General features: G+C 37.5%; 1 protein-coding gene across 2 annotated transcripts in view; it reads left to right on the forward strand.

Moving 5' to 3' along the window:
• LOC121942459 (sodium/potassium/calcium exchanger 3-like) overlaps nucleotides 1–12,726 on the forward strand; it is a 59,235-nt gene that overhangs the window by 37,752 nt on the left and 8,757 nt on the right. For both annotated transcript variants that reach the window (XM_042485673.2, XM_088072596.1), the window contains 7 exons: nucleotides 5,270–5,344; nucleotides 6,657–6,741; nucleotides 7,818–7,921; nucleotides 9,865–9,939; nucleotides 11,460–11,485; nucleotides 11,563–11,616; nucleotides 11,705–11,838. In XM_042485673.2, the coding sequence (XP_042341607.2) occupies nucleotides 5,270–5,344; nucleotides 6,657–6,741; nucleotides 7,818–7,921; nucleotides 9,865–9,939; nucleotides 11,460–11,485; nucleotides 11,563–11,616; nucleotides 11,705–11,838 (553 nt within the window). The remainder of the gene's footprint in view (nucleotides 1–5,269; nucleotides 5,345–6,656; nucleotides 6,742–7,817; nucleotides 7,922–9,864; nucleotides 9,940–11,459; nucleotides 11,486–11,562; nucleotides 11,617–11,704; nucleotides 11,839–12,726) is intronic.

The raw sequence follows: 12,726 nt of genomic DNA on the forward strand, positions 1-12,726 counted from the left end.
ACTCTATGTCATTTCACAGCAGGTGTTATCGTACTAGGCTTTGTGGAGAGAACACGGTTCAGTGTTTTTCAGGACGGACAATCAGGGCTTATACCTGCAGAGTTTGTTGTAATGCTGTTGTACTTTTCCACCTTTCCATTTTTGGAAAATGAGAGTCAGAATCAAATGCAAACTGGGCCAGAGGAGAAAGTCTGCCCACTGCAACTGCATGCATTTAAACTGTAGCATGTAATAGATCCACTAAAATGTCCTTAATCAAGTTTGGAAAATTCTGTGTAGAGAGTGAGCCAGGGGACAAGCTATATGAGCACAGTGATAGTCCCCTCATGCTGAGCAGTATATGCAATGTAAAGCAAATGTATTTAAACAAGGAATTAAACTTAAGACTAATTAACCAATAACAGTATTCGGAAGGTTACTTTTGAAATGTAATGTGTTACTTATTACTAGTTACCCTGTTAAAAATGTAATAAGTTATGTAACTATTTTAATTACTTTATCAAAGTCATGTAACTTTTTGCATTTGATTACTTTTGGACTACTTTTCTAACATATTTTTTAAACAGGTCAATAAAACTGAAAAGACCTAAAAACATAAATGCATAAATGTGCTCAAATAGGTCTCAACAGCTTTGCTGACCTGGGTTGTCCAAACGTATGCCAAAATAGAGGCATTCCTGCACTGCAAAAAGATGAAAAGCAGAAGAATGAGTGTTTTATTCAGCATATCAACTTTATACTGAAAATTTAAAAAAAAAAATCATTTGTACCCTTGTGTTATCACCAACATTTTGATTACTAACTGTAAGTTAATTTCAACTACATTCATTTTGTAATCTAATCACTGTAACTAGTTACATGTAACTTATAACTCATTGACCTTGGAAACAGTTAATACTCTTAATTTAAAGTCCATGTGCTAGCCAATACTTGACCGCATGTGTCGTGAGTGAGCACCTGTGATCGGATCTCACTTCCCCGCTCTATATGTAAATAAATATGTATATCACATCCGTTTGCAAAGACTAAATATGTTCTTGCTTTTAACCAGCAGGTTTGTCGTGCTATACTTCCAGTCATTAATATTTAATTTGAGCTGAAGCTTATTACATTGTAGAACTGTGCACAGCTTATTTCTTTGGCAACCTCTCCTTACCCAGCTCTCTCTCTCACGTGATCAGATCTCAAGATGCGTTGAGGACACATTGGGTGCATTCTAGGGCTGAACCCGAATATTTGGTTAATCAAATATTCATTAATTGAGTAGGTATTCGGTTTTCAATTTAGAATTTGGATATTTGGGGTTTTTGTTTTGTTTTTCAGAGGATTAATGTCATTTCAATGTTTATGACATCTTATATCTAAGATTTGTTGGAGTTTATATGCTCTGCCTCTGTTTCACAGGGCTTTGTCAGGTTGTTATGAGTAGTTTGTAGGTCTATCATAATTTGTCCATGATAGTAAAAATTCACAAGCTGTGTAACATCACAAAAAGTGCATGGAAAGGTTATTAAACCCAGCACCTCTGCAGATTGAGTCGATCTGGTCAGCCCCTCTCTTTCTCTCTCTGTTTATAATGATGCTGCTACTGCGTCTGTCACACACGCAGTGACAGGAATGATCATTTTACCGAACAGATATTAATGGGTTTATTAGTGGAGCCATTTCAGTGTTGGTGTGAGCAGCACCAGAACGTAAACACATGAATCCCCCACAGATCACCGAGTTGAACCATTTGCTGCAGTACAGAGTGGAAAAAAAGGTTAATATCTTCCATAGTGATGACACACAAGAAAATTTAACAGACTAATTTAGAACACTGGACACAGATTATTGTTCCGAGTAACTGTCAGAGTTTAACTTTACAAACTGTCACAACCGCTGTCAGTCTTTGTCACCTAATGCTGAAGCTCCAGGGCGCACGGTGTCTCTCTCAGCTGAGATTATTTGCTGTTTATCAGTGCCGAAGGTCATGAGCCCAGAAAATGGTATTCACAGACAGCCCTTGTGCATTCACACCTTTACTTAAAGCTGCGCACTTGTGATTCAGTTGCCTAAGAGGGATGTTATTACCAGGTGTAAACAGGGCCTTACAGTCTTTATTTGCAGTCAGAATGGTCTTCGTTAACTCATAAAGAATATTTTTATGACTGTATTTTTATTGGATTATTTACAATGCAGTTGATTTTATGGCCAGTGGCAGAAAATACTGTTGCGTGAGCAGAATCGACAGGTACATTTAGCATTGCAGCACCAGCAGACTGACACCAGATGATACCTCAGATTATCTCATGGATGTAGAGAAATCATTTTGCTTTTGAATGCATAGTGACTTGTTTAGGATCCTTACGACAAAGTTAGTATTCGGACTTTGTAAAGGTCTTGCTGTGACTTGATGTGGGACCTAATGGTCAAGACTTGAGACCTAATATTGACTTGCAAAACAAGACTTGCAAAGCAATGGCGTTGTCCCGTGTACCTCAGCTTTTTACTGAACAGCCAGAATACATAAAGAGTAGTATAAATGTGTTGGCAGTCCTCTCTCCACCTGCAACCATCCCCATTCACACTCCCACCATGTCTTTCTTCCTGCTGCTGTGCAGGTTAAAGAATAAAATGTTCTTTGAGGTAAAGCCATTAACAGCTTAATGGGACAGTCCACCCTCAAATCAAAAATACATATTTTTCCTTCTACCTGTACCTCTACCACAATCTGGGTGCCTGATAGTTCCATTATATTGGAAAGAAAGAAGACCTCTCTGTGGTTGATATCTCCAGCACTCTGCATCTCACACCAAAACAATGTAGACTGATAAATAGCACTATAGGTAGAAGGAAAAATATGTATTTTCAATGTGGGATAATCTGTCCCTTTAAAATCTGAAAATGCTTTCCATAAATAACTTAAATTTCACAACACATGTCATGTCACTCTGTCGCTCCTGCTGTTTGCACTATGTTGCTCTTGTAGCAGCATATGGTCCTTAGAGATGTTTATTTAAACACTGGAATATATCTTGTCATCTTTTTCTTGTATTATTCTATATTTGATAGAGCCACAAGTGAAGCTGCTTATTGCACTGTCAGTCATATGTAGATTGTCATTGATCATGTATATTTCTGGTATTGGATTTAGCTTAAGAACAGCAAAGTGCAAAATGCTTTGTGTTTGAGCTGAATTTTAATATCACGGTATGTTACTTCCAGCTGCTGTTCCCTTGACAGCTGTACTGTGCTGACCCCCCTCCGATTCTGCACAGCTCATTAATGCCAGCATCGTCACTTCTCAGAAAAGATTTGCTCTCAAAAACACAAACAGAACTCCAGATTTAAGGACTTCTCTGTCTGCACGCAACATAGAACATGCACACAGATTTACAGTCTGTGTGCACACTCGCAGCCACAGTGGGCTTGTGACAGATGACGGCCTCAAATCTAAATCAGGATTAAACCCAGTTATCAGGATTACATGTGACTTTTGACTTTTTGCCTGCTGTAAATTAACAAATCTTTACACCTCAGTGACCAATGACCTTGTGTTAATAGTATTTCTCTTCTTCACACATGCACACACACACACACACACAGTAGAGTCATTCAGTGTGTGGGCTCAGTCGTAGCTCTCATGCAGGCGTTGCGTAGTTCAGCTCACTCTCATCTGATTTCTGAAAGTGGAAATAGAAAAGCTTCTGGTGCAAAGTAAAAATGTGACTCTGTAACTGAGCACAAAAAGGAATATTCTCTCCACACGCTATTCTCACTGTAAGCAGGATTTTTTGAAAGGCTTCATTATTTTAGAGTGTAAGGATATTCATGCTTTTCCTTTGTTCACACATTCCCCGTCAGTCTGTCGTCACCACCTGACATTTTCTCTCTTGATCAGCGCTATCTGTCTTTCATCTCCAATCTGTCTCTGCTTCTCTCCGTGCCACGTGTGTTATTTTGTATTACATGATGCCAAAGAAAGGTTGTATGTGAAAGGTGTTTATGCCGTACATCAGGGGAAAAACACACCAACAATGTACAGCATCAAAAGTATTTCATGCAGGAGATTATTTACAGTCATAATGAATCCCGTGAGACTTTTCAGGAGACATTTGGAAGGATTTTTATTGAAGGTAGCTTTAAGTTGCCCAGGAACATACAGCTAATTGTGGTTTTGTACGCATATGAAATTTGCTTCCAAGGTTTTCAAAACATGAAAGATACATGATAGAGGATTCTCCTGTGAACCTATGTACGGACTAATACAGAGGTAATCCCTCTCAAACATCACTTATGACCCATGGCGTTGTTTTTATTTACAGATTTTGCCCTTATTTTCTTATTTTCTATGTTTGGGATGTTTGTGACTTACAAAAAAGGTAGCAACCAGTTGCCAAACTGTGAGCAGCAGGTATCCAAGAGACACAGCACCAAAATATACAAATATAGTGAGGCAAAACGCCAAACGAGAGTGAATCTGGAGATGGCTTTTACTTTCACTTTGCTGGTGAGCGGGTTTACGAACAGTAAACAACAATCCTGTATAGTAAACCTTAAAGAGTTTATTTGCAATTGGGACATTTTTTTGTGGTTAGAATAAGTAATTCAAAACTTTAAGGAGCTGGCTTGGTTCAGACTCATTAAGCACTAAACAAATTCAGCAAACTTTGTATACATTTTGAAACTGAGAGTATCAAAAAATAGATATACAGTAAAATACAATAAAATAGATCTTTTGGGGCAGGTGATAGATAATAAATTATTAGGGTTTCTAAAGTTAAAAAAAAAAATTAACCTTGTCTTTTTCCCATAAAATGTGGCTATTGTGGCTCTGTAGGCACAGATGTAGATTGAAGGGGTGGCACAGGGGACACACCCTCAATATCAAGGACATGTGCATTTGTTCCCCAATAAAGATAAGAAAGAGGACTTTATTTTTGATAAAATTAAAGATATTTACACCACAAATTGATGCAGAAAAGACACAAATGGTGCATAAAAACCCACCATCCTGGTACATACACAGATTTGTTTAACACAGAATAAAAAGCTGGACAAGATGTGAAAGGTGGCAAACAATCCTCTGTTTCTGCCAAGTTTGATAAATCAATGGATAAATCATAGCTGGCTATACTTTATGACAGTTAATAGAGCAGCTGGGACCTGCTTTCGTGTGGACTTTTCAGCCGATCGTTCCATATTTTCACATCACATTAAGCCACATGTTTATACTTCATTGATGTATATATATGTAATATTTATCTCCCTCTCTCTCTCTTCACAGACTATTTACATGTTCTGTGCTCTGGCCCTCGTCTGTGATGACTACTTCGTCCCCTCCCTGGAGAAGTTGTGTGAGGTATGAATGTGAGGTATTAAAGGTCCTGAGAGCATGTTTCAAATCTTAAATCTGCCTTTATTACATTACATATTAATGACTAAATAAGCAAAGTTAAATTACGTGGGATAAACAGCTCTTCGGTATTATTTATTTTGAGATTAAAACTCAAAAACAGTGTGGGTGTTCATCATGAAATAATTTAAATCAATAAACATAGGATTATGTTTTGGAACAACACCTTCTGCCACCACTGCAGTGTTTGATTACGTCCACAAGATATGCATCTTAATTATCAGGCAGAAAATACCATAGCTTTCACATCTCCTTTGGTAATACAAAGTTGTACTACTTAAATGAAGGAAAAACTTCTCCCCAACCTTCAAACTACAGATTATAGACCCTTTATATATATAAAAAAAACCTGTCTATTTGTAAGTTTTACCTAACTAAATTTTACTTACTTCAATTTATTTATTTATGGTAGGATTTTCTAATGACTCACTTATGTATTATATTTTATCTTCATTTTCTATTGTATTCTATTTCTATTCAATTTTCAAGTCTATTGCATTTATTACTTATTTACTCATTTATTACTTTAATTTTTGTGTCTTATCTATGCACTTTGTCACATTACATTTGTTTTACAAATAGTTACTTGTAATTGTTGTTGGATTAATGGTACAAAAAGAATAAGGTTCTGTTAGAAACATGGAGGGATTTTGTATGACTTTTGAGCATTGATTTTGAATGACATGGGGGGCAAGACTTTTAATACAATAAAAAAGACCTTGAGCAAAAAGCAAAACAAAACATGGGAATGAAATACACCGCAAACAACAGAAACACAGCAAGACATCCTCCGCTAATATATATACAAATCCAAAAGAAAAACCTTGATCATAAATGACAAATGCATCTACATCATTTCAGGTAAAACATGTTTATGCAAATGTCAAATACATTTTGGGCTACACAGCGGAAGAAAGAAAGAATCTACTTATGCCACAAGACAAGTGTTTATCCATATAAAGTGCTTGTTCTTGTCTCCCAGGCTTTCTTAAGTAACTGAATACTTAAATGTGACCTATTTGAATAGCTAACTAAGTCTTTGCATATCTGCTTATTGTATATCTTAATGTAGTTCTGTGTTTTTCTAAATGAACAAGGCGTAGGGGAGTAGAAAAGAAAAAAGTAGTGTTTCTGTATGACCGGCTAAGGTCGAGGCTCTGATCTCCTGTGTCTCGGACTGGTCTGGAGTTTCTAATTGTGGCTATTATTTCCTGTTCAAATATAAACTTTTTATATGCCTTGTGCTACTTTGTTGCAGCGTCTCCATCTCAGTGAGGACGTAGCAGGTGCCACCTTCATGGCCGCTGGCAGCTCAGCTCCCGAACTCTTCACATCCATCATAGGTATTCACCACAAGCACCCCTGCATCTCTTTACCTCCTCGTTTATAACTGGAGCTCATATAACAGTACTGTGGCTGAGTTAGGCAATCCCACCAGGATTTTGCTGGCTTTTTGGGTGTAAAATGCCAATTTTCAAAAAAAGTGCAATACATGTTGCAATATTTTTAGGGGTTTTTTTTGCAGTTGAATTATAGGAGCAAATTAAAATTAAGCTGTACATTTCATTTTTTTGGTATAATTCATTAAAAATGAAAGCCAGAAAGCCAAAACCAGAAACAAGAAGGTGAGTCTGATGACATTTTTTAACAGCACGGCTATGACTGGTGAAACTCATCGGAAACAATGATTATATGTCAAATTTGCAGAAAAGTTGCATTGTTTGGACAAAACTACAAAGTCATGCAGAATTCACAGGGCTTGGTTTGATTTGCTGGATAGTTGTAATCACAACATTGCAACATCCTGAAAGGGCTGGTGAGGGAGGCAGTATGTCTTTTAATGGATGCTCTACAGTAATGCTTTCATCCCAAGACACATGCAGAAAGCAAACATGGCTTTTAATGTACTGAATCACATTAAATGTATGCACTACACACTAGAGAATTGCTGCTGAGGAGTAACAGCCACATGTGTTTTCTTTGATCTTGGTTATGTTCGGTGTTGTAGATCTGTTTGAACCAACAGAATAAAAAGCATTCACTTTAAAACAGGGACGGTTACATTACCTAACTGTCTTTTTGATACAGAATTTAGTATTTAGTATTTAAAACAAAATTTGCTTCCTTCATGTTGTGTTTGTGTGTGTATGTTTGTGTGTCTGTGAGTGAGTGAGAGGTCCAGACAAACTGGGCAGAATCATTTACGAATGTTTTGACAGTTGTGTGACATCTGTTTGTCAGCACTGCAGATGCTGTGCTGCAACCAGAAATGTCAAGTACAGTGTACAGCACATCATCTGTGCTTTCTATAGTCATAACACGGTGTGTGTGTGTGTGTGTGTGTGTGTGTGTGTGTGTGTGTGTGTGTGTGTGTGTGTGTGTGTGTGCGCGCGTGTGTACTGGCTCATTCTCTCCCCAGGCGTGTTCATCACCAAAGGTGACGTTGGTGTCGGGACCATCGTGGGTTCAGCTGTCTTCAACATCCTCTGCATCATCGGTGTGTGTGGCTTCTTCGCTGGCCAGGTATGACATGTCATTGCAGCGTTACACTGCTGCTGACCCAATGGCATTTTCACAGAGTACAACTCACAGCTTAATGTCACCTTTAGATATGAAGCACCATAAACACAAAGAGGGAGAAAGTACTCATGCATGCATGCACAATGTTTATGCATAAAGATTTAGGACACAATGTAGATTTATGCATGCATGAGCACATATGCCTGAATGCCCCAAAATACAGCTTCAGAGGAAATTTGATAAGTATGAGCCACATACGTAGATTTTATTTAGATGTTTTTATATCCCGTGGAATTAGATTTATCTAACCAGTTAGATTATTATTATTATTATTATTATTATTGTTATTATTATGATTATTATTATTATCATTATTATTATTATTATTATTATTATTATTAAGAATGTTTAATGTTTTTATTTTTTCCTAATTTTTTAATTTAAATATTTATTTATAATTTTATTATTTTATCTTCCTGTTCTGTCTATTTTTAGGATTTGTAACTCCACTATTACTATGTCATATAATTTCTTAAAATACAAAAAAAAATTAGAAGTAAATTAATATACCCCTGTTAAAAAAGACCAAAAAATGAAAAACTGAAAATTGATTTCAATATTTTTATATGCCAAGAAACAAAATTTAAAACTTCAATTATATCCCATGAAATGAATTTATATGGTTAAGTTATTTATTAATAAAGATTTTTACATTTTTATTTTAGATGTTTTTTTCCTTTTTAAATTTTTTTTATGCTTCTTCATTACCCTTTTTCCTGTTCTGTCTTTTTTATGATTTGTAACTCCAGTATTTCTATGTCATTCTTAAAATAACAATTAAAAAGAAGAGCAAATCCACATACCCCTGAGGAAAAAAAAGATATTTTATTCAGGTATTTCATGCCTTTTTTTTCTTGTGTCTGACATATACCTGTATTCCCAGCCTCTGCAATTTTCATCTTTTCGTGATTGCCAGTATAGACAGATTTTTCTCAGCTCTCATGTGACGTTGTGCTCACAGTCCTGAATACACACTGGCACACATTGAAAACTTTTCTTTTGATGTTTTCCCTTTATATTCTCCTCTGTGCATGATTTGCCTAACCAGCCACACATACAACCTCCCATCAGTCTGAACACGATAGATCATTTGTATCTCTTTTCTGCTTTGCATCCTCAATGCTGTGTGCTGCAGGAGATACAGAGATAAGAATGCAGCCTCTCTCTGATGCCATCTGACATGCCAGGGACATGGAAATGAGCAGAGTACAAGGATAAGCTCTTTGCTCTGAAAAATATATGCACTGGACCTCAAACAGTGATGCAATCCCAGATTGTGCATTACATAATCATAGTGAGATAATGAGGGAGAAAGGGCGGGTGCTGTGATGGGGCTTGGAAGGACGGGGTGCAATAATAGTGCTGCCGTTGCACCTCACTACTGTTTGTTACCTTTGGCTGGCTGTTCATAGCAGGCTCTCCAGTTAAAACAGAGTCCAAGCAAACACTTTAAAGCTTTGTTATTCTCTGACTGTGCGCTCTGCCTCGCAAAACGATTCCACAGCTGGGAGTGGCACTTTCAAGATGTGACTTCTAACCTTCCACTTACATATATACAGTGTGAGCGTTGTGTGGGAGAGTGTTACAGAGTTACTCATTGCATTGTGGGCTCCTGCATTGATTACATAAAGTCGATAAACACACCAGCACCTTTCTCACGTAGGATGGGACCTTGCAATTGGCTTTTTCAATGAGTGTGGTTCAGGAGGTCAACTCAAGAGCTCCTGTGTTTACTTCAGTATGATAATGATGTCAGAGGCGTTTCTGTAGCACAGTGCTGCATAAACTCCAGCAAGGAGAAGTGTTACTATAAGAGTGTGTGCGAACTGAAGCTGCATACATATTTTTGTGAGTTTTCTTATATCTGCTTTATTTTTTCCTTGCAGGCAGTGAAGCTATCTTACTGGGCTCTACTCCGAGATTCAATTTATTACATCTTTTCCATCACCGCCCTCATCGTGGTAAGAGCTCATATACTCACTTGCAAATAAACATGATCAAGTGTGTGGTGATTGCAGAAATACTTACTACAAAGCATAAAAGGCCAAATTGAATGTGCGGTTTATGGTTCACAGCTCTTGTATTAATACCTAATGAGCACACTTTGCACTAAGTCAATAAAATATACAGATACGGTGCATTAACTGTGAATGTGGATATTTTTAGTGTGTCTTTGGTTATACAGAACATGTATGTACAGAGATGTATGGAGACAGTATGGGATGTATTCACACAGGAAAAATGATGATCATGTATACTCAGAAGTGTTGATGTGCATACTGAAATACACAATGCAATGCACCAAGAAAATAAAACAGTGCTAGAAAGTAAGACCCTAATCCCAGGTGTACACCGGGACCCCAGGAAGTGTACAGGACTTTAAAGCCAATTTGATATAGTGGCCAAACTCTGTAACTACAACTCCCAGACGCACTGCCTTCTAATATGGTGGCGTTTGATTCAGCTCAGTTTAAAGGGGCTTAAACATGAGCTGACATTACCAAAACAAGTGAGAAACATGTTAGGAAGACTATCATTTTATTTTACGTTATTTAATTAACGTCACTCAAAGGGACACTGATGTATGATTATGTGCTATTGTTTGCTTGTTGTTATTATTTTTTAAAGATAATTGTATTGTTTATATTGAATCGTTGTTGTTTTTTTCCTCACATGATGTTTGAGTAATCCAAAAATTTTAATAAAAACTTAAGAGTGAAATGTAAACAAAATATGTAAGTATACTAAGTAAAGATCTACCGGACATTTATTTATATACATGCTGATTGGGGAAGATATTTTTTCACACCAGAAACACCAGAAACCAGAGTTAAGCGGTGCACACAGAATAAACGTACACCAGTTCTCTTTATACAGCCACCAAAAACCTTTAAAATACTAGCTGTGTACAGGCCCTAAGAGCCTTGATTGACTGTTGACTAAGTAAAGGATGTGGATACTTATGCCACTGCTGAAATGAAGCCTTTGCTTACAGTTTTTTTTAAACATCTAATAAATTCCAGGGGGGCCTTGTACTAAATGTTAAGAAAAACAAATGTTTCCTTTCTCTTTGTTGAGTTTAATTGTTTAGCTTATGTGTTCTGCACAAAAATGAATAAATCAGCAGCACTGTTTCACTGAAAAATAACAGAGATTCACAGCGGGATCCATGACTTCACATTTTAAGTGTGCGGCTACTAAGAATCAGAACCCAGTTTATTGACGAACAGTTTTCACATAGCAGGAATTTGCTTCTGTTTGTTGGTGCAGAACATAAACATAGTGACAGAAAATTAAATTAAATCTCATTAGTCGTTTCAAAATAAAACCCAATGAACCAAAAGGTCATGCTTTGACCTTTTTTTCTGGCTGTCTGAGCTCTGGATTGGTCATGCCCTCTAGTGGAGTAGATGCTGAGATGCAGAATTAATTTCAATTATTGCTTCACCTAATGCCCTCTTGTGTCCTCTTTGTCTTTTAGTTCATCTACGATGAGAAGGTGTGCTGGTGAGTCAGGATGTTTTCTTTTATGCACTCTCTCTCACTGACTGTATAGATTTTACTGACCTTGTGTTTGTGTGCAGGTGGGAGTCTCTTGTTCTGATTCTCATGTATGCAGTTTACATCCTCATCATGAAGTGAGTGTCATCACGCCTTCAGTTAACTGATCATCTGCATGAAGCTGAAAGAAATTGTGGCCCACTCTTATTCGTTTGTCATTGTCAGGTTTAACAACAGGGCACATCGCTACTTTGACCGTCGAAAGAAGAGCTCTGTGAATCTGTCCAACGGTCTGACAGGAAGCACTGATCTGGAGGACAACGTCACGTGTGATGCCACTGCAGTCCTGCTCAAGAAAGGTAGCATAATCTGCTCTACTTTACACACAGGCTTTGCCCTCTAACAGGACTCTGTAGGCTTTAGCTGCTCATCTCTGCACACTGAAATTTACATAAATATGCTGTAAAGGCAGCTGGGGCACCACTCCTCGTCTATTTTTGTTTGGCTCCAGGATAAGATGGTCAAGTATGACTTTATCGACAAAGTTTGTCTATTTTGTCCTGGGATGGTTGCCAGCATAGATCCTCAGCGCTAAAGTTTTGGCTGTGTAGACAATGGTTGATACTTGACCCCTTTCTCAGTGAAGAACTTCCTCTACTTAATGGGGCCCACTGCTGAGCTCCCACCGCCTGCCCCTCAACAGAAGCTCTTAGGCTGGAGAAATCCTTACTGTGTCCCCTGCATAGGATATGCACGTCCTCAAAAAATAACTAGAAATGAGATGCAGTATGTATATAAAAAGCTGGGGTATCGTAGCACGAGCGAATGTACTGGTGGTGGTTTTCTTCATCGTCAACCTCTTGCATCGGTAGCACGAGAGACACGTACTCCCCATTGTCCCCCACAGGCAAGTCAAACAGGTAGAACACTGTAGTTCAGAAAATTACGTCACTTTACTTTAATGCAGCCTTTAAAAAACAGGGAAACACAACACTTTTATTATGAAATCCAATCTAAGATGCTATCTAGTCTCATATTACAATATCAGTATAATGCTGATCTATTGCCCAGTCCTAGTCTGGACAGACATTGATGTAAACTGCAACTTGATTTGTTAGCAAAGGATTGCATCCATGAGGCGCCAATTCAAGCAGTTTCTTTCAATAATAAAACAATGTTAGCAACATAATTCAAAATCACTTTCACATGATTTTTGACTGATGACTAATTGTGCTTTCAGTTGGATT

Source organism: Plectropomus leopardus, chromosome 3, assembly GCF_026936395.1.
Source record: "Plectropomus leopardus strain MGB_pleo_1.0 chromosome 3, ASM2693639v1, whole genome shotgun sequence".
Classification (NCBI taxonomy): domain Eukaryota; kingdom Metazoa; phylum Chordata; class Actinopteri; order Perciformes; family Serranidae; genus Plectropomus; species Plectropomus leopardus.